The 22,057-nt window shown below is 54.7% G+C and overlaps 1 protein-coding gene across 2 annotated transcripts in view; it reads left to right on the plus strand.

Annotated features, from left to right (window-relative positions):
• TNS1 (tensin 1) overlaps positions 1-22,057 on the plus strand; it is a 231,048-nt gene that overhangs the window by 105,388 nt on the left and 103,603 nt on the right. For both annotated transcript variants that reach the window (XM_007451428.1, XM_007451429.1), the window contains one exon: positions 10,293-10,334. In XM_007451428.1, coding sequence (XP_007451490.1) covers positions 10,293-10,334 — 42 coding nt within the window. The remainder of the gene's footprint in view (positions 1-10,292; positions 10,335-22,057) is intronic.

Consider the following 22,057-nt stretch of genomic DNA (forward strand, 5'->3'; position numbering starts at 1 on the left):
GCTCCTTGGCAGTTCCTGAACCCTCTGCCTTCTTGGGTTTCCCCCTTGCTCTTAAATTTGTTTCCCATGCATCCTTCCTGCCTTAGTGTTTTTTAGGGTCAAAGGCTTTTGTCCCTTAAAGTTTTCATCTAAGGTCAGAAACCCTCATGGGGAGTGAGAGGATGGGGCAGTTTCCCTCTGGGTGTAATTTCTGGAAAAACAGATGGACTTGAATCCCAGCGAAATAATAGCCCTCTTCATACCTCCATTATAGCAGTTACTGAGCTCTTTATAATTCTCTGTTTACATGCCTGTCTCCTCCACTGGGCCACAGGTTCCCCTCCTGGACCAGGCCATTCTTATTCCTCTCTGTCTCCATAGCTGGGAAAGTGGCACCAAAGGGCCCTCAGTCACTGTTGTTGAAGGAATGCTTGGTCTTGCTTCTGTGCCCATCAGCTCCCCTCTGTCCCCAGTTCCACTAGAACCTTGACCACAGACCGCAGCCCTTTCCTTCACCAGATTCTTGTAGGAGCTTCCTAGAAGTGATGTTTTCTCTGCTGGAGGCCGTGTCATCCAACCCACCTGCTTTAGAACAAGTGGCCCTTCTCCAGGCAGGGGAGCAGGGCTAGGGTTTTCCCTGCTCTTTAGATCTTAGAAGGTAACCTTGGAGTCTGCATTTCCAACTCCCTGTTCAGTGCCTCCACTTATATAACAGAGGCCCTGCTTCCTCTGAGTCATCCAGGCTGGGTCCCTCAGTGGTGGCTGATTTCTCCTCAGTCTTCTTATATCCCCTTGTACTGCTCTCGGTTAACCTCACTCTTCTGCTCCTGACCCCAGCTCAGAGCCTCTTTTCACTTTGGTCTCCTCTTCTGCCACCCCCCACCCCCACCCCTGGCCCAGACATCTCCCTGGCCCACCCACCTCAGAGGCTATGCCCCCCCATGAATCTCTACCTTTGACCCCCGACTGGGCAAGGTGCTATGGTCCTGGGCAGAGCTGAGGCTTGGGGTGCCACCAGGTTGGAACTCTGGTTCCATTACCTACTGGTTGTATGACCTCAGGCTAAGCACGTTACCTCTCAGAACCTCGTTTCCCCATCTGTAAAATGGTCTGATAACCCCTACCTCACAGTGTACCATATGGAAAAAAACTAAACAAACTTGACAGTGGTGTTCTCTGGCTGGAGCACGGGCTTCGAGGCAGAGAGGTGAGGAATGGGACTGGAGAGAGAGACACAGCCAGGTCTCGAGGACCGTATTAGGGCATCTGGACTTTATCCCATGGAGCTGGGAGCCATGGAAGGACTTCAGGCAGAGGAGTGGCATTAATGGCTGTGCCTTATAGAAATAGTTCTCTGGCTGCCGAGCGGACAGTGGCTTCGAGGACTGGACTGAGGGCAGGGAGGCCTGTGTCAGGAGGCCGTTGTAAGAATCTCCATGATTAAAGAGACTGGGGGTGAGGGGGTGGCTTGGAGAGATATTTGGGTGGAGGAATTGACCAGGCTTGGTTGGGGGGCGGTGTAGGAGGAGTGCAGCCAACCCTCAGGTTCTGGCTGAACAACCTTGTTGGGTGGTTGTCAGTAGCCACGAGGGAGCCCAGGAGGAGGCAGAGTGGGGGCAGGGCTGTGAGGGCAGGATGCTGACCAGTGTCAAGCCCTGGGCCCAGCTGTGGCCCCGCATGCCCCACCCTTGTCATTGCCGACCCCTGGCTCCCCTCTTGTGCTCCCAGGGCCTGGCGCATAGGAGGCACTTGGTACCTGTTTGCTGGACTCATCTCTGATTTTCTGCTCATGAGAAGTCTGGCCTGGCGTGGAACCTCAGCCCTCCCAGGGTCACTGACTTTGGGTGTGCGCCAGTGTGGCCCCTGAGCTGGGCCCTTGGGGCCCCAGCTTGGGTTCCAGGGCAGGCAGATCTTCAGAAAAGATGTTCTGCCACCAGCTAGGCATCCGGCGATCTGGGTGCTATCTTATGCCATCCTTCGGGTAAGCTCTGAAGGGGACCGGCTGCAGAGGGCAGGGCCTGCTGCCAGGCCTGCCCCACCTGCTTTGCTGCTGCCAGGACCTTCTTGGGAAATATCTGCTCTGAAATATCACAGTCCAGGAGGCTCAAGAGGGTCAGGCACACCTGGCCTTCCCCCTGGATGGCGTTGGGCTGTGCAGGTGAGGGCTGCTGTGTGTGGGTGTGGCTAGAAACTTCTGTCTCTGGAAAGCCTCATCTTGAGTGTGTTACAGGGCTTGGAGGCTGGCAGAAGCTGGGGCGGCCAGTGAGTGGGGCCTGAGGAAAGGCTCCCGAGATAAGAGGGAGGCTTGGGCTACCGGAGAGCTGCTGGAACTGCGGGGGCGGGTTGATTGGGTCAGTGGTCCAAGAGGAGCCTGGCAGAGGAGGATTTGGGGGAGGGGGTGGGACTGGGGCTCTGGGGGCAGTGACCAGTGTCGGCTGTCTGGGTCGCCCCTGTGTCTTGTCTGCTTGGGTTCTGAGGCAGAGACTGCAGGCTTTGGGGAAAGGGCCAGGCCCCCTCCTTGCCCCTGGCTGGCTCCCTGGCCCTGGAGGAGACTCTGGGCTGGGGCATGGCTCCCCGCCCCTCAGCTCGAGGTGTCCCTGGGAACAGGCCCCTTCTTGCCTCCAGGAACTTGACGCAGTTCCTTTCCCGGTCCAGAGCAGAACTCTATATAAGGGAAGGAAACAGCTGAGCAGGTCGGGACCAAGCTCTGGTGAGGATGGGTGGCCTGGAGGGGAGGGCGCACGCCTGGGGAGGAGATAGAGCCAGGGCAGTGGCCCCTTCCTCCCCGGGACCCCCCTGCCCAGGGCTTGAGGCTTAGTCTGGGAGGCCAGTGTCTTCAAGCCATGCTGGGGCTCTGCCCCTTTCACCCCGGGCCTTGTACTGGCCCAGTCCCTGCCCCCCACCCCCATGGCCAGGGCATTTCATAGCTGCCTGACCGTGAGCACCCTCGGGTCCTGGAGGGGTGCACTGCTCACCCCGGCTTCCTAGCCACGCCCTGGTCCACTAGGCTGGGCCTCCCAGCCTGCCCTTGCCTCGCTGGCAGGGGCCAACTGGGTCTTTCTTGATAGAGCCCAGTGGACTCATAATGTGACCTCTGAGGTGCTGGGCTGTCCACAGATGGGGAGTCATCTGGCTGTGTCCTCAGTCATGGGGCATGCGGGCTGGATCCCCCTGGGATCATTGTCTCCATCATTCTTGACCCTTCTGGTGTCTCCTGAGTGGCCAGGGCTCAGAGGATGGCTGCGTCCTGGTTACAGGCTCCTCAAGTGGGTCCCAGAGGGCGTGAGCAGTAGACAGAGCTGAGGGCAGGATCCCTGGCTCTGTGAAGGGCAGGAAGGGGAGTGGTGCCCTCCCATGTTTTGGGTGGGGGAGAGAAGTAGAGGTTGGAGGGAGCGTCGGTTCAAATGAGCTGGGGCTGAGGGTCTGTAGGTTTTAGGGTGCCTGATGGCCCCTTGTCTCTAGGCTTTGGGGCTCTTCCCCCCTTGCTCCTTCCCCCATTACTGTTAGTTTACAGCACATCTCCTGCTCGCCTTAAGCTCCCCACCCTTCACCTCCCCCTGGTCCCTCTCCTACTCAGGCACATTCATTGGCTCCCCAGTGCTGGCAGCTAAAAGTCTTAACTCCTCTGCTGGACATTCAGAGTTGCGCATCGTCCTAGAAAGAGACTTTTTGTAGTCTGCCTCCCTCATCTCCTTCCACATGCCCTTCGGTGCTGTTTCTTCCCTTCCCCCACCCTGTGTCCCAGCCAAAGGTGATTCTTTTGACATGGAAAGCCTTCCCACCTCCATGCCTTGTTTGTGTGGTTATTTCCACCTGAAAAGCCCTTTTCCTATCTCCACCTTCAAAACCTTATCCATGGACCTAGTGAGCTCCAGGCTCTGAGCAGAGCCCCAGAGCTTCTCGATGCAAATGACCCATGTGCTTCCTGCCCTCATGGGGCTTGCGGGGGAGTCGGTGAGACACACAGTAGACAAACAGAAGCAATGTGTCCTGGAGGACTGGCTCGGGTACGCCCTCCTCCGTGGAGCCTGCCTGGGCCCCCCAAGCTCTCTCTGTTCTCTCACAAGTGGGGGCCTCATCCGGCCATGGGGACAGTGTGGTGTGCTGGGAAAAGCAGGTATTGGAGTCAGGCTGATTCAGGTATCAGTCCTGGCACTGTCACTTGATAGATGTGCCATCTTGGATCTCACAGGATTGTTGAAGGGCTGCCTGAGATCCTGTAAGATGAGGATGCTAATAACCTACCTCAAGGGGGTCATGAAGGGTGAAGGGATAATGCACACAGGGGCGTAGAACCGTGCCAGGCACACAGTGAGTGTGCAGAAAATTTTGGCAACTACCATTTATACTTCTGCCAATACTACTCCTAGCTGTTTGGCTTTGGGCAAGTTGCTTAAATTCTCTGAGCCTATTTACCTCAAAAACTTGTCAACAAGATTAAATAAAATAACGTATATAAAGCAGCCAGCTCAGCGGCCAAGAGTGGGTCCTCTGCAAACCCCAGTTTCCTTCCTTTCCACGTATCTTCTGGTGTCATTCGAGGTGGGTGCCTGGAGTTGTTGGGACAGGGACATGTAGCAGGTGTCAGCAAGAACTTCTCTGGAAACAGCCCAAGTGTCCATCAACAGATGGATGGATAAACACAATGTGGTATATTCATACGGTGGAATAGTATTCAGCCTCAAAATGCGGTGCAACTCTGATACATGCTACAACATGAATGATTCTTGAAAACATTATGCTAAGAATGTTAGTTTGCTGGGTCTACCATAACAAAATACCACACACTCAGTGCTTTAAACAACAGAAATTAATTTTCTCACAATTCTGGTGGCTGGAGGTCCAAGATCAAGGTGCTGGCAGGTTTGGTTTCCTCTGAGGTCTCTCTCCTTGGCTTGTAGATGGCCACCTCCTCCTTGTGTCCTCACAGGGTCCTCCCTTTGTGCATGTACCCCTAGTGACTCTCTGTGGGTCCTGATCTCTTTTTGTAAGGACACCAGTCATATTGGATTAGGGCCCACCTTAATGGCCTCATTTTAACTTAGTTACCTCTTTATAGGCCAAGAGTGGGTGCTCTGCAAACCCCAGTTTCCTTCCTTTCTATGTATCTTCTGGTGTCATTTGAGGTGGGTGCCTGCAGTTGTTGGGACAGGGACGTGTAGCAGATGTCAGCAAGAACTTCTCTGGAAACAACCCAAGTGTTGTATTCTGAGGTATTGGGGGTTAGGACTTCAACACAAGAATTTTGGGGTATACAATTCAGCTCATAACATTTAGCGAAAAAAGCCAGAGACAAAAAGGCAAATATTGTGTGATTCCTCTTGTATGAGATACCTAGAATAGGCATATTCATAGAGACAGAAAGTAGATTAGAGGTTATTAGGGGGAGATAGGGGAATTATTGTTTAATGGGTGTCAGGTTTCTGTTTGGGATAATTAAAATGTTCTGGAAATGGATAGTGGAGATGATTATACAGTATTGTTAGAGTACTCAGTGCCACTGAGTTACGCTTAGAAATGGTTAAAATGGTAAATTTTATGTTATGTGCATTTTATTTTTATGTGCATTAAAAAAAAAGGGACTAGCAAGACATAGGGGGAACAAACCCTTTTCTGCTCAGGATTATATGATGAAATGCTCGATTCAGAGGCTCAAGTGGTTCTAGTTTAGGCTGAGCCCAAGGCTGTCCTCCAGTCCTGGGGGCCAGGTGGATGTGGGTGTGGGAAGCCTCTCTGGAGGGCTGGGATTTCATGTAACCAATCCTGAGACTTGAGGATGGGAGTGTCACCCAGTTGGGGACCAGGTCCTGCCACTCGTCAGGTAGTGAGGTGATGGGGGCAGTGGGAGGCGGGTTGGGTTTTCACCTACAGCTCTCCCCTTGCCAGCTGATTGACCCTGGATAAGTGTTATGACCTCTTCGAGCCTCCATTTCTTCATCTGTAAAATGGGAGCAATATTACCGACTCTGCAGTATTGGAGGGTCTCAGAGACATAGGCATATGGTAGGATTAACTCCCCTGCTCATAGTAGGTGCTTAACAAATGGCAGTGATTTTACCACTGGTGGTGACAGGTGCTTCCTTTCCTCAGAACTTGAGTTTCTTTCATCTTTCCACAAATCTTTTGTGTGTACCTACTGTGTGCTGGGACCAGCGTGATGAACAAGACATGCTCCCTGCCCTCATGGCATTTGATTTCTAGAGGGGGAAACAGATTATAGATAAGAAAATAAACACATCTATTATTACAAATTGTAATTAGGTCTGTGAAGGAAGACATAGGAGTTCAGGAGAGAGAATATCTCTGTGTAATCTCTGTGTGTGTGTGTGTGTGTGTGTGTGTGTGTGTGTGTGTGTGTGTAACTTAAGGGAGTCAGAGAGGGCCTCTCTCTGGGATGGTGGCATTTAAGCCAAAGCCAGAAGGAGAGGAAGGACCCAGCTATGCAGACACAGCTGGGCTAAGAACATCTGGGCAGAGGGAACAGTATAAACAGAGCCTCTGAGGAAGAACAGAGCCAGGTGTGTCCCAAGGACTGAGAGGAACCTACCCCTTGCGTGTGGCTTTGGGTCCTGGACGAGGGGGATGGGCATAGAATGATGGTGGGGAGAAAGGCAGGGGCCAGGTTGTGCAGAGAGCTCTTTGCTGGGGCTGCCTGCTGACTGGTGCTTTAGACCCTCCTGTCCTGGGGGAGTCTCCGACGCTGTACCCTGTTGTTGGCACTGTACCTGGGGACCTTTGAAATTCAGAAAATATTAGTAGTGGGGGGCTGATGAATGCCAGGCACTGGCCTCCATTGGGCCTGGTAACACTCACATCCCGGCATCCCCGGCTCTCTAATTGCGGAGCCGCACTGTTCTGCTGCAGTGGCCTTGGGCAAGTTGTTACCCTTTCTGTGCCTTTGTTTCTTCCTCTGTGAAATGGAGATAATAACCCAAATGTATAACCATACATTTTAAAAATATATATTTATTTATTTGGCTGCGCCGGGTCTTAGTTGCAGCACGTGGGATCTTTGTTGCCGCATGTGGGATCTTTCAGTTGTGGCATGTGGGATCTAGTTTCCTGACCAGGCATCGAACCCGGGCCCCCTGCATTGGGAATGTGGAGTCTTAACCACTGGACCACCAGGGAAGTCCCAACCCATACACTTTCTATTAGGATCAAATGAGTCCAGGGAAAGGGCTTAGGACAGTAACAGACACACAGGCACATCCCATAAGCTTCCTGTTACCACTCTTGTTGTGTATGGCTCTGTGGAAATTCGTGTTTACAGGACAGTTGACACAGCAGAGAGGGCAGGAGCATATCTCTGTCTGGAGCCAGACTGCTGGGTTTGCATCCTGCCTTCTCTGCTGGACAGTTGATTAACCTCTGTGCCTTGGTCTCCTCATCCATAAAACAGATGCTCAGGGTGGTTGTGAGAATTGAGTGAGTTAATTTACGCCAAGGACAAAGCACAGGCCCTGGCGTGTAGCAAGTGCAATGGAAGTATTCGCTGCTGCTGCTACTTTTATTGTTGTTATAGTTTTCAGAATGGAAAGGCTGACCTGGGTGCTGATGCGTAGTGGAGGGAGACCCGGGGAGGAGGCTTACCTGAGGCCGATTTCCTGGGCCCGAGCCCTGAAATCCTACGCTGCCAGCCCTGGGGAGGCAAATGGTTGGCATCCCAGCGTCTGCCCCCTCTGCAGAGGGAGGCTTCCTAGCTGGGGTCCCCAGGGCCAGTGGGAGTGGTCACTGCTGGCCACAGGGCACGGGCCAGAGTGGCAGGGGGCCCTGGCTCTGCCTGGCACATTCCAGGCTCCTGAGAGGGTGGCCAGGGGCCAGGGTGCCGGAGGGAAGGAGAGAGCCTTTTAAGGAAACATTTCTCTGCTTAAAAAAAAAAAAAAAAAAGAGACAAGAAACACTGAAACACACAACAAAGTTAGTGGGCTGGCTGGCCAGCTGGCCTGGAATGCACAGCTGTGGGTGGTGGGTGGAGGAGGCCACTGGGGGGCAGCAGGCCACGAGGGGCACCCAGTCATCAGGCCCTTGGACTGGGGGTCCTCAGCTGCCCCTCACATCTCAGTCCTCGGGGGGGACAGGGAAGGGACCTGGTGTCAGGTCCCATTTTTCCCACTGCCTTGGGGTGGTGTTGGGGGAGCAGCTCTCCCTCTTGTCTCAGAGGACACCTGTCCATCCTGCCCTTGCCTCAAAATGTGTCCGTAACGCCCTCTCTCACTTCCCCAAGTCCCAGTCCCGAATGGAGACTAGACACCCACTCTCGTGGATTGCAGGTGGAGACGGTGGCAGTGGATGTGGCTGGCCCGTGGCTGGCCCGTGGCTGGCTCGTGGCTGGGAGGCCGTGGCAGTAGCCGGCAGCATGCCCTCCTCTTGCAGCTGATCCCACATTTAGGTTCCCAGCCTCATCCCAGCTCTAGCTCCAAGGAAAGGAGCAGATCAGGGCGCACTGCTCTGTGGATTGACCCGCTCCCACCCCAGCTTGAGGGCCCATGGGTGATAGGAGGAGTAGGGACAGGAGACGCTGGGAGCCTGGCCTCATGAGGTTGAAACCTACAAGCCTCAGAGTGGGATTTGGGGCTGGGGGCAGGAGGAGACAGGCAGGAGGCCACTGCTGGATGCAGGACTCCTGCCCTCAAGGTGCCTAGGGGATAGCAGTGTCCCCGTGGCTGAGACCTTGTCAGGCGGGCAGGGTGCCCTGAAGGCTGCAGCCACCTCCGGACTTTCCTGCCCTTCTGGCCTGTTCTTCTGGCATCCTCCACCCTACCCTCGGCCACTGATCAGCTGTGTGACCTTGGACAAATTGTTTAACTTCTCTGTGCCCCCTGCACCTCAAACGGAGGTATAATAGTACCTACCTTATTGGGTTGTTGAAAGGATTACATGAGTTAATATGGGTAAGGCATTGATAATAATACCTGTGCACATTCAATATGCATTATATATGTTAGGTATTGCTCCTTCCTTTTTTTTTTTTTTTTTGGCTTCATATGTGATTCTCCCAAGTCCTAGAGTAATGCTGAGTACAGGGTGATAGGTAGTGAGGTTCAGCTCAGGCTTCTTTGCTGGAGAATGAGGTGGGCAGGGAGCCTGCGGTGTGGCCAGGTCAAGAACCCAGGGATGCTAACTCCCAGCCTCTCCATCCCTTCCAGAGCCCGGGGCACACTGTCCCACAGGTATGGTTCCCTTCTAGGCAGGTATGTCAAGCCGGGTGATCCCTGGGGCTGGTCAGATGCTAGAACAGGGTCAGGTGAAGGAAGGGCCCAGCTGAGGGTGAGGCCTCTATGAACAGCCAGCTGTAGCCTGGGCTGTCCGCTGGGGCGGGGGCCCGGGTTGCCTACTGTTTGAAGAGGCAGCCCCCCACTCGTTGGCGATCCACGGCTTATGTCCAGACACCCTCACGTCCGGAGCAGGGGGTGGGGTGGGGGGAGAGCTTCCCCCGCCGTCCCCTCTGTGGGCCCCCTGCCTGGTGTTTGGGTCAGGAATTGGAGCCAAGGTTGAGGTATGAGCTCCAAGAAAAACGTGTCCCAGCTAGAAGAAAGGAACACATTGAGTCTCTGATAAAGGCCCCTGCTAATTGTCAGGGTAGTGGTTTGGCTGCCCGGCCCCTGGGGAGGGAGTGTTATCTCAGGGTAGGGAGCAGACCAGCCCCCTCCCTGCCCTCTCCCTCCGTCTTGAGGCCACATGGCCACCCCCCTCCCCCATTAGAGAAGAAGCCGAGGATGATGACAGTCATAGCTCACCCCTCTTCAAGGCCTTCCACATCTATTAGCGATGTGGCCGCCTTCGGAAGAGTCGACAGGCCCTTCCCCAGCCTGTTTCCCTGCACGGTCTGGGAAACTGCCAGCTGTCTGCAGCTGTGACCTTTGGGTGAGGTACCTTGGCATTTGGGAGAATGGAGGAGGTGACTCTTCCTTTTCTAGAGGTCTTAAACACGGTTTTTGAAAAAATTAAAACAAATCTTACCATATTGTAGAAAATTTAGAACATAGAGCAAAGAAAAAAAAAATGTATTCTTATTACCTTAACCCTGGTGCTTTGACCTCCAGTTTTTCCGCATATTTTTTTACGGCGTTTAAGAAATGGGACTTCCATTTCACTTTTGCCTTCTGCCGCTCCCCCCACCCCCTGCGTGTTATTGCCTAAGCAGCTTTCCGGGTTGCTCCATAGTCCTCCCGCTGGAGAGTGTCAGTGTTTGTGAACTGAAGGAAGGGGTGTCTAGCACGGGGTGGCGGGGAGCGGAATGATCTCAGGAGGCCCTGGTTTTCTATGGGGATGAGGATGCTAACCTTGCCCTTTCTCTGTTCCTCCCACAGGTGGCTGCTCCCTGCATTCCTCCATCCAGCCATGAACTGGTGGTGAGTGACAGTCCATTCCTGCCAGCCCCGCCTCCCCTCTTTCCTCAGCTCCCGCTGCAGCTTGCTTGAGACCCAAGCATGCTGGTAGCCCCCATGGGTGCTGGGCCATTAGGTAATGATGAGGAAGGGGCCATGTCCCGAGGCCGAAGCTGAACTGGGAGGAAATGAGTCATGAGGTCCTTTCACGACTTCATGCGATGCGGGGCCTCCTATTTCAATCTTGAGACTTAAGTCCTTGGAAAAACCCATAAAAGGACATCTCGCCTGTCTCTAGGCCTGGCCAGGTGCCTGTTGTCCTGGGCTTACAGAACCAGGGAATGGCATCTCCTTCCACCCGCCTGGTCCCTGGTCAGGTACCCTTTGGCTGGAGGCAGGGGGAAGGATGGCATGACCCACAAGAGTCCAGACACCTGGGCAGTTGCTCACGTTCAGGTGGCCTGTTCCACCTCCAGTCTCCTTCGCTGACTCTGCTTTTCTGCCTTCCCTCCGCGTCCCCCGCTCTTTCTCTCCCCCAATCAGGTTTCCGGAAAAGCATGGATGGGGCAGGACTTCTGTGAGTTGTGGGCTGTGGAGAGAGGCCTGCTCCAGACCGATCCCAGCTGGGCTGATTTGGAATTTGTCCGTCCCTGCCCTCTCCCTGCCTTCTTTCCCTTCAGAGGTCTCTCTTGCTCCCCAGCCCAGCGCAGGAGGCAGGTGGGGCCCTGGAGCCTGGAGAGGGAAGCGCCTGCCTGCGTGCAGGTGCCTGTGTGTGCGTTTGCGCGTGGGGTGCATCACGGAGGGCCCCTGTGGGCACCATCCGACTGGCTGGTGTGGAGGTGCCTGTGGTGACACTGATGTGGGTGGGAGTCCGGGGGAGGCGGCACGGGTGCCACAGGACCCAGGCAGTTGGAGGTATCTGCACACCCGTGCGGTATCCAGCTTGGATACTGGAATCTCACTCAGGTCTCCTGGCCTTTTCTCCTCCAACACCCGTTTGCCGTATGACAATGGGACAGTCCCTGCCCTCTTTCTGAACCTCAGTTTCCCTCTCCGTCAAAGAGATGGGTTGCGCTGGATGCTCCAAAGGCTTTCTCCGTGCTGATACATATCCCTCTCACCACCCGCCCCCATTCAGGGTCATCGATGGAATGAAATAAAGTATGCAAAAAAAAGTATGCGAAAGTGCTTGTGACTCTTAGCTGTCTTTGGACCCAGAACAGTGTCCCTGCTCTCTGCCCTCCCAGCCGAGGCTCTGCTTAGCTCCTTCCCTTCTTTGCATCGGCCCCTCTTTCCTAATCTCACTGGGCTCAAACCCTTCTGGGCCTCGGCACTGCCTGGCTGTGCCGCTCCAGATGTGGGGTATTATTCGCGCAGAGCTCAGTTGAAGGTCATCTGACAACAGTAGGGGGTGGGAGTGGGGTGCTGTGGGGATGAGGCCAGAGTGCAGGCCTGTTTTGGAACTGCCAGGGAGAAATCCCTCTGGGACTGTTGGAGGGACACCGTGGGGGGCGGGTAGGGAGGGGTGGGGTGGGGAGCCTACGTCTCATCATTTCAACCCAACTTCCACTTCACTGCTGAGAACAGAACGTCCTTGGCTGGTCTAGTATGGCTGGGGGGCTCTGGGGTTTAGGGCTCTCCAGGCATAAGCCAGACGCCTGACCCCTGGGAGTCTTGTGAACTTTGTTTACGCGAGGAAGGGTCAGGGGTTGGAACAGAAGGGAATAGGTTGGCATTCTGGCTGGAGGGATTGCAGTCAGATACCAGAAGGGACTCCTGCCTGAGGCAGGCTGTGGAAGCTTCCCATCTCTGTGACGTGCCCCGTCTGGGCAGGGGGCTCTGATCTTCGCGGAGGTTGAATCAGCCATCTGGTGGTGGAGTGCTTGTGACACCAGAGGTTTCCGCACCTGAGTCAGGACCTGCCCCCTCCCCCCTCCCCCAGCAGTGGTCAAAGAGCGAGGGAGTTCCACTACCTCCCTCTGGACCCCGGCTCCCCAGGCCCTGGGTCTGTGGTTGTGGACACATTGCTTAACCTCTCTGGACCTCACTTTCCCCTCTGCGGGTTGGGAGTTAGTAATAGTACCTACCTTATAAGGCTGTGAGGAAAATGAAAGGAGCAAATTAACTCACTGAGTTAATCTATATTCAGAATCCTCCCACCACTTGGAGTAAAGGCCCAGGTTCTTCCATGGGTCTACACAACCCTGCACAATAGACAGATTTCCTCTCTGACCTCATCTTCAGAAACTCCCTCGTTCACTCACTCTGCTGCAGCTACCTGGCCTTCTTGCTGGTCCTTGAACATACCAGGAAGATGCTGCCTCAGGGCCTTTGCACTTGCAAAACTTTTCCTGCAGATACTTGCCAGGCTTTTTCCCTCCTGAGATCTTTACTCAAGTGTCAGATTTCCCTTCCCCCAGCAACCCTCTCTCCCTTCCCTGCTTGCTTTGCCCCTCAGCATGTGTCACCATCTTACTTGCTTATCTTGTTTAAAAGACTCCCCCCATGTTTAGCATGTGAACTCTATGATGACAAGGGATTCCTGTTCTTTGTGTTCCTTGCTGTATCCCCACTGTCTGGCACATAGTAGGCGCTCAGTGCATGTTTATTGAGTGGCTGGAAGAAAGACATTCAGCCAGATGCCCGGCACAGATTAGGTGCTCAATAAATAGGACAGCTGTCCTCTATCCCTTACTGGTGGGCCGTGGGGACCTATTAGGGGGGCCAGCCTCCAGCTGGAAACGCTGCTGCTGTCCCCGGGGAGGGAAAGTGGCCCAGGGGAAGCCGGGAGAAAGTTTGGCTTCCCCCAGAGAGCACTCAGCACCTGTTTCCTCACGGCAGGCAGGCAGGCAGGCAGGCAGGCAGGCAGGCAGGCAGGCGAGTGCTTTGAGCAGGTTCACAAGAGGGAGGAAAGGGCGGGTTTTATTTTTCCTTCCTTTTCGCTTTGCTGCCTGCCTTCAGCCTCTGTAGGGCTGGTCTCTGGCCTCCCTGCCCCTTCCCTCTTGCTTCACACTGTGTGTCTGTGTGTTTGTCAAGTTTTCCCCATGCCCCCAGCTCTCCCTCTGGCCTTCTCACCCATTTTACTTCAGTCCTACCCCTCTGGGATTGGGACCACTCATCCCTGGGCCTAGGATTTCTGCCAGCCTCTGTGCCCTGCCAGCCAAACACATTTTCCAGCCCGTGCCAGGCCAGCCAGGGCAGAGTGGCTTAATCTTCAACCCATGTTTTCGTCTTACTTAACAGATGTTGCCCAAGGCCTTGGGTAGAAGGCTCCTAGGGTCACCTCCCTGCTGTGGGGTCCCCCGGCGGGGGCGAGATGGAGAGGGGTGAGGGTGTGTTTTCCGTGGACACTCCTGATCCTTGGAAAGTGCTGAAGCAGCTTTTCTCAACTTCTGAAAAATAAGAGTCAAACGGAATTTCCCAAGGGTGATGGCCAAGTGGAGTGGCCACCCAGGTGGGCCAGATATGAGCCCTTCTGCACGCATGGCCTGGCACCCAGGAGACCTGGGCGGGGGGAGAGCCGTGTGGGCACTGCTTCTCGTCCGCAGGCCAGCCCCGTGGCAGATGCTTGAAATGTCCTGTGGAATGAAACCCACTGAGTCGCAGGTGGGGTGGAGAGTCTGCGGTGGGGGAGGTGGATGGGGGATGGGAATGCCAGGTTGGTTTCACCTATAATAGTAATCAGAGCAATAGCAAAAAGTTAACCCTTGTATGGAACTTCCTTTGCAGACCTTTGTTGTGAAAGCTGTACAAAAATAAACTCATTTATCCTTCACAGTAATGCAGTGAAGCAGGTGCTGTGATTATCCCAATGTCTCAGATAAGGAACACAGATGAGGCCTAAGGCCACAGAGCTATTTGAAGGGGGCACTGGGATTTCGACTCAGCATGGTTCACACTCGTAACCATAATAATGACAAACGTGACTGGCTTGCACAGCAGCTGCAGTTTTCAGAACCCTTACCCTGACACTGGGCCAACCCGAGCCCACAGTGACTTGTGTGGAGGTCTGGACAGGTGTGAGCCCTTCCTGGGGAGAGGAGCAAAGTGGGGCTCAGAAAGGCCAGGTGACTGATTCACAGCCATGCAGCGGTGGCAAGGGCTGGGATCAAGACTGGGGTTTTGGATTCCTGGGCCTGCTTTCTCCCCGATACCCTCAGTACTTGCCACTGATGTAAAGAACCCATATTGCCAAGTGGGCTTCTCCTGGATTTCTTCTTCTAAACAGTGCCAGCCACGAGCTAGCTTCTCCATTTGCCAGCGGGCCTGGGATTTAGGGGCAGGTCTATCCATCCATCTATCTGCCATCCATCCTACCAACAAACATCTCCTGAACGCCTGCCTTGTGCCAGGACTGTTCTCATGCTGGGGCTGCAAGGTTCCTTTCTGCTGAGTGCCAGGGCTTCTGGAAGGCAGGTGGAGATGCAGTAGGCACACAGCCATAGGAGTGAGAGGACTGGAGGCCATCTAGTCAAATCCTGCTCTTTCCCAGGGGAGGAAACTGAGGCCCTGGGATTTTTTTTTGCTCTAATTCATTTCAAAAATTATGGTAAAATACACGTAACATAAAAATTACCATCTTAACCATTTTTGAGTGCACAGTCAGTGGATTAAATACATCCATTTCATTGCACAACAATCACCACTGTCCACCTCCAGAAGGCTTTTCATCTTGTAAAACAAAAAACTCTGCACCCGTTAAATAGTAACTCCCCAGTCCCTGCTAAACACCATTCTACTTTCTGTCTCTGTGAATCTGACTACTCAAGTACCTCATGTAAGTGGATTCATACAATATTTATCCTTTTGTGACTGTCTTATTACACCTAGCATAAAGTCCTCAAGGTTCACCCACGTTGTAGCATGTGTCAGAATGTCTTTCCTTTTTAAGGCTGAATAATATTCCAATGTGTGTATATACCACATTTTACTGATTCATTCATCTGTCAATGGACACCTGGGTTATTTCCATGTTTTAGTTACTGTGAATGATGCTGCTGTGAACATGGGTGTGTAAATATCTCTTCGAGTCCCTGCTTTCAGTTACTTTGTGTATATACTCAAAAGTTGAACTGCTGGATTATATAGTAATTCTGCTTTTGATTTTTTTGGAGGAACATACTGTTTCCCACAGCGGCTGTGCCATCTTGTATTCCCACCAGTAGTGCACAGAGGTTCTAATTTCTCCACATCTTTGCGAAAACTCTCTTCTTTTCTCTTGTCTTGTCTTCTCTCCTCTCCTCTTCTTTTTCTTTCTTTTTTTTTTTTTTTTATAGTAGCCATCCTAATGGTTGTGAGGTGGTGGTCCTGAGATTTTCAAATGACTTTCTCAAGGTGCCCCTGGGGCGAGGAGGCATCACGCTGCCTCGTGGAAGAAGAGAAGGGACCAGAGAAGCACGTGGAGCCCCGCAGCCTGGCGCTGCCATCTGGCTCTCCATCAGGGAGAGTGGCCAAAAGTTGCTTTAGTTCATTCGAACTCCCAGCCCTGATGCATTTCATCCGAGGGCACTGAGGTGGCCATGGGTGGCCATCTTTGGGAGATTCTGGAAAATGGAACAATGCCAGAAGAAATGAGCCCAAGAGAGTCTTGATCCCAAGAGTGATGAGGGAGGTTGGAAATCCAGTTTGTGCACCACCTAGACTGCTTAGTCTGGAGAGGGGGAGAATACGGGCAGGTGCAGAATGGGAGAGAGAGCATCTTGCAGGACAAGCTGGCTTCCTTTCTGTTGCTCTCTGAAGCAGAATCTCGTAGGTGGAGGGTCTCATGAAGAGGGGGAGACTTGGATGTAAAGAAGAGCTTTTTCTAACTCCTAAAAAGGCCCATTGGGGCTGTCTAAGGGAGTTGCTGTCACTGGAACACATACTCACTGACGCCTATTAGGGTGCAGTTGGGAGTTTCCCTCCCTGGGGGAAGCTTAGGTAACCTAGAAGTCCTCAGGGCCCACTGAGGTCCCGCCCTTAAGCTGGGCTGAGAAGGGACGTGGTCCCCAGAGGTCAAGGCACCTATGAATGTGCTTACTATCTCCCCTTTGACCCCCACTGGGAGAGGCCCCAGTTGGGTGAAGGGCCCTGCCCTCCAGGGACCCTGATCAGTGTGGGAGAGAGAGAGAGAGAACTCTACGGTGGAAATGAATTAGTGCCCTCCTCGGGGGTTCTGACTGGGGCGGCTCTGGGGCCCAGGGTGGACTGCAGTCCATCTGTGCTGCGCCGGTTGAGAATGTCTGCCTGCTGTTCCAAGTCCAGGTTAAGATTTGAGCAAATGGAAGAGAGGAGGGAAGGAGAGAGGGCCTTCCAGAAGGTGGCAGGGCTGGAACAGAGAAGGGGTAGGGCCTTGGCGCAAATGACCAAGCCTGATGGGGGCCAGAGCAAATCCAGTGCCCTCGCTGGGGGTATGAGGGGCCAGGCAATCTTGTCTCACCTTGGTGGGCCTGGCTGGGGTGCCTGTGGGAAGAGCCTGAGTGTGGGAATGGAGGCGGGAGTAGTGTGGCATGGTGGTGGGGAGTGATGAGATGGGAGCAGAGTCTGCAGGTTGGGGAGGGGGGAAGGCAGTGGAGTCTACCTGAGGAAGAGGCGGCCAGATAAGGGAGGAATCCAGAAGCCAGGTTGGGGAACTTGAACTTGACGAGCCAAGCACTAAGGGCCATTGTGGGTCCTTGAGTGGGGAAGTGACCCAAAGCAGGCTTTGAGAGTGGGAGTCTGCTGCCAGCGGTGGGGTGTGGCTCGGTGGAGAGGCGGCTGCCAGGAGGAGGGCTGGGTAGACCAGACACGAGGCTGGTGCAGGTGCTCAGCATGGGGTGGAGGATTTGTGCAAGGGCCGTCAGAGGGGCATGGAGGAAGGGCCTGGGGAGGCACAGACTCTGAGTGCCCCGGCTGAGAGGGAGAACAGCATCCTTGGGGATGGGACGGGCGAGCGGCAGGAGGGTGTGAGAAATATTCCAGCAGGACAGGGCGGGGCGGGGGAGGGAGTCTGCAGTTGCCTAGACTCAGCAACCTGGAGTCGGGTGCTGGGTCCCTCAGGGTGAGTTGTGGGGGGGCCCTGAGGACAGGAGTGGGCTTGCCCAGTCCCCTCCCTGGGGGTGCAGGGAAAATCAGGCGTCATGTTCCCTTTAATCACATCCAGCCTGTTCTTTTGCTCTGGTGGCCTTGGCCTGCCTGGGAGAGGATGTGGCCCCTGGAGCGACTTCCCCCAAACACTCACGGGACCTGGGCTGCCAGAGCCCTCTCTCCAGCCCCTTGCGCTCCGTGTTGAAACTTTCCCTTCCGGGGATGCTGGGAAATAACATGGGGCAAGGGGCTGACCTGCGCCCACGTGGAGCTCGCCAACCTCCCCGGAAACTCAGTTTTTCCTCATTCAGAGTGCTTCCCTGCTGCCTCTGCTGTGTGTTTTTGTTGTTACCAAGGTGCTCGTCCCCCGACTGGCTGTGGGGTCTGCTATGTGCCCTCCCAGCCACGCCCCCTCTAAGTGCCCCGTTAATGGTGCTTCCCTGCCCTTCCCTTTGGCTTTCAGTTCCCTCTCTTCATCTGCTTCGGGTTCTATTTGGAGAACGAGTGAGCCTAGAATATCGTGCTCTGGGTGCTGGGGCTGAGGACATCCCAGCCCGCCCCCCACCTCCTTTGCCAGCTCCCTTCCCCTCTTGACAGGCCGGCAGCGCTGGCCCTGACCTCACAGTCTGTCTGTCCAGTGGCAGTAGATGTGATGTCATGGGGTCTTTTTGTCCTGAAAAACTGCCCGGATTCCAGGCCTCCCAGGGGGCAAGAGTGGAGAGAGCTGGAGGGGTGGAAGGAGGGAGGGTGTGAGGAATTTCTGGACGGAATGTTCCTCTGGAGGCTGAGTCTGCATTCTGCGCCCCCCTCCCCCCAGTCCAGGGCTTGGGCACCTCCCCCCACCTGCTATGGCCCTCTGCCTTTTCCTTCCTCCAAAACAGCAGCCCACAGATACATTTTTTTCCCAGCTCACCCTCCCTGCAGGCCACCGAAATGTCCTGCTGCGTGAACCTCCAGGCAGTCATCCCAGCCACCTCGGCCTCTGCAGACCGGCCCCCCCTCAGGCCCACACTGCTGGGGGTGGGTAAACGCATGGAGAGGGCATGCATGTCTTTTTTTGGAAAAAAAAAAAAAACCCCAAAACTTGAGGAAAGGATATGCAGCTTCCCTTATCCACACTGTGGTTCACAGCCCCTCACATTCAGGAAGTTCTCTCTGATGTCTGGTCCCAGTCTCTCCTACTGCAGCCCATTTCCTCCTCTTCCTCTGGAAGTGCATTGAAGAAACCTTTTCCTCCTGAGGACCTGAGACAATTAGGCTTTAAGCCACAGAAAGCTTGTTCCCAACAGGAGGGCAGTTGATTAGGAGTAAGAGGAACTGAATGAAGATTATGGCCAGGGAGAAGAGACAGAGCATGAGGGGGATGTAAGGAGTGGCATTCAAATAGCAGCTGTTCTTATCTACAGGCTGTGTGACCTTGGCCAGGTTATTTAATCTCTCGGGCCCTCAGTTTCCTCACCTGTAAAATGGGATAATGCTTGCCTTGTGAGCATTGGTTATGAGGAATAATGATCGTGAAAGCAAAGAGCCCAATGTTAAGCCCAAGGCATCATTAGTACCTGCTGAGTAATTGTTGTTACGGCAGTAATGTTATGAAAATGCACCTCCAGACCAGGGCCAGGAAGAGGTAAGGCAAGTGAGGCACCTGGGGCGCAAAATTGGAGAAGGTATTGCTCTCAGCGTTGTGCATCCTGAGACTAAATGCCTCCTTAAATTTTCTGCCCTAAGAGCCTCACTCTAGTCCTTCCCTTGCTCCAGACTCCCGGGTTTGAGGCCCCAGAGCAGAGTGATCCACAGATAGCAAGACTTGGCCGTCAAGTGGCACCAGGTCTAAACTCTGCCACCTGCTCCTGAGCTGGGTTCGAGTTGTCCTGCTTGGGAGCAAGAAGCATTCTGGAAGACCCCTGGTGGGTCAGTGATTTGGCTACCCTCAGCTTTGGAAAGCCTGGGTTCGTCTTGGGATTGGGCAGGGGGAGGGGCCAGGTGGGGGAGGGGCCATCCTTGTCGGGGCTCCCTCTGCTTTATCCTTCTACAGCTGAGTCTGAGTAAGAAGGAAGAGCAGAGTCCGCCAACCAAGAGGCAAGAGCTAACCCTGCCTGCAGGCTGGCTGGGGATTGGGGTGAGGGGCAGTGGGTGAGCTCAGTGATGGGCTTTATAAAACCTGGGTGCCCACCTGAGTCCTGCCATGCACCTCACTGTGAGAGGCTGGGCGAGTCATACCCGCACCTCTCTGTACCTCAGGTTCCCCATCTGTGAAATGGGGAGCGAGGAGATGGTGCCTGAGGAGTGGTGTGCAAAGATGGTGTGTGTGTGTATGTTTCCGTGCTAACGGTAGGGTGACAGCCGAGGCTTAGTGGGTCTCTGCCAGCCACTGGAACTCTGGGGCTGTAGCCTCTGGAGACCACAGCCCTGATGGCCTGGGAGCTTTCCCTAGTATACCCAAGCTTCCCTGCAGGGCCTAGGGCAGGGACAGCCTCAGGGGAGAACACCCACCCCTACCCCGCCCTGTGATGAGTTCCCTTGGCTTTCTCATTCCCAGTAGCCCCGGAGCTGGCAGTGCATGGAAAGCAGAGAAGCAGGACTTCAGTCCCAGGAGGACTGGGGTGTTGAGGTTGGAAAGGGTTTTTGGACACTTTTAGCTCCTCAGAAGGCCTCTCCACCAGTTCGTTGAAGGCAGGCGTCTGATGGCTGGCCCTGTGGCTGGCCTCCAGCTGGTGTGGGGAAGGGCTGGGAGCAGAGGGGCTGGTGCTCAGATGATTGCTGGCAGGGAGAGAAGTTTCTCTTGCCCTGCTGAGGCCTGTGGTTTCTAAAGTTGACTCGCTGGTCTGTCTGCATTGTGTCAGACCCAGGAGGGATGGGGCAGGAGGGTCAACGTGGGGCAAGGTGGGGCAGGGTGGGCTGGGAGAGGGCCTGGCCTTGGACCTGTGCAGTTGGAGCTGATAAATAACAGCTCACGTTTATTGAGAGCTTCCTAAGTGGCAGGCCCCGTTCTAAGTGCTTTCTGTGCTTCATCTCATTTGCTTCTCACAAAAGAGGACCATGCCTTCCCGCTGAAGAGCAGCAAAGACAGAGTGACCTGCTTGAGGTCACAGAGTCAGCAGCAGAGAGAGTCAGGATGTGGCCCAGCCGTCTGCTGCCACTGCTGTCAGACTAGACCAGTGGTTTTCAAAGTATCATCCCCAGACCTGGAAACCTGTTAGAGATGCACATTCTTGAGTCCCTCTCTAGGCTACTGGATCCGACCCTCTGGGGAGTGCCCAGTCACCCGTGTGTCCGTCAACAGCCCTCCAGGTGATTGGGAGGCACACTAAAGTTTGAGACCCCCGGCTCTCACTCTGCTCTGCCCCATCGGAGTCTCTTGGGAGGCTTTCCCCAGAGCAGGACGAGGGGCTCTTCAGGGCCTGTAATGGGCCTGGGGCAGGTGCTCTTGTCTCCGGTTGCTCCATCCCACCCCATTTCTGAACCTTCTGACCCCCCCAGTCAGGGAAGCTGATTATATAGACTATGAAGAGGGAGGGCTTTGGAACTGGGAGGTCTGGGTTCAGAGGCAGTCCTGTTGTGTAGTCTCTGCACACAGAAGGTCCCTGTGATCTGCCCTCCAAGCCCCCTCCTCCCCACAGAAAGCCAGAGCAGCTCAGAGCGGGGGCAGTTGGCCCGTTCTGCCCAGCGCATGGTCTCCACATGAGCATTACAGAGCCCTGGACCAGAAGAGATGGGTGGAGGCTCAGAGGGCTGGGGCAGGCTGGCACTGCTGCAGAGGACTCCCCTGGGTGGGGCCGGGTGGTGGTTGGAGGCTGAGGGGAGACCCTGGTCCTGATTGTTAGGCAGCTCCTAGAGCTCGGTCTGGGGAAGCGATCCCGGGGGATTTCCTGTGGGCTCATTTGCCTCCTGCCTGGTGGCCTGTGGCTCAGGAATGGGGTTCTGGGGGCTGGCTAGGTGAGGATTAGGGCTGGGCTGGGTGGGGACAGAATGTGGCATCTTGACTCCCCCTGCAGAGCCATCCTCAGACTCCAGGTGGGCCCACCTAGGGGCTGGGAGGGGCTGGCTGATACGACGTTCCTGGACTCTGTCTTCCCTCAACCCTCCCAAGCTGCCTTGACCCTGAACTACACAGGGGGTTTCACCTACCTGGAAAGAAGTTTGGGCCTCAGTCTCTGTCTCCCAGGCAGTAGGAGGGGAAAGTCTGGGCGTTTTTAGAAAGAGCGCTACTGCCTTCAGCTCAGCCCACTTCCTTCCTCCATCCCTATCTTGGCCCAGTTTTCCTCCCAGATGCCAGAACATTTCAGAGGTCATTCTGTCCATTCCCCTGTCTTCAGACATGAACAGCTCACCCTCAGGTCCCGGGATGGGGTCGGGGCAGGTGCTTCCTATTCAGAGACCCACTGTCTAAACCTGGTCCATAGTCATCTCAGCAAAGGCTTGTTTCCATGACCTTGACGTTCATGTCCCTGTCCATCTGTGTGATTCAAGGGTCCCTCTAACCACATCACTGAGTTGGAAATGGAGCCCTGGAGACCGTGGTCAGGAGGTGGCCCTGGAATGGGGTGTTTCTCTCTCATTATGGGGGAGTCCAAGGAGCCCACGTTTCAGGAAGCCTTTAGCAGGAAGTTGGTCTGCGCAAGGGAAGGATGGCACCAGGGTGAGGGACAGGATCAGTCCACGGGTGTTTATTGACGGCTCGCTACACATACGGCACAGTCTCC

This window comes from Lipotes vexillifer, unplaced genomic scaffold (assembly GCF_000442215.2).
Source record: "Lipotes vexillifer unplaced genomic scaffold, Lipotes_vexillifer_v1.1 scaffold1145, whole genome shotgun sequence".
NCBI lineage: Eukaryota > Metazoa > Chordata > Mammalia > Artiodactyla > Lipotidae > Lipotes > Lipotes vexillifer.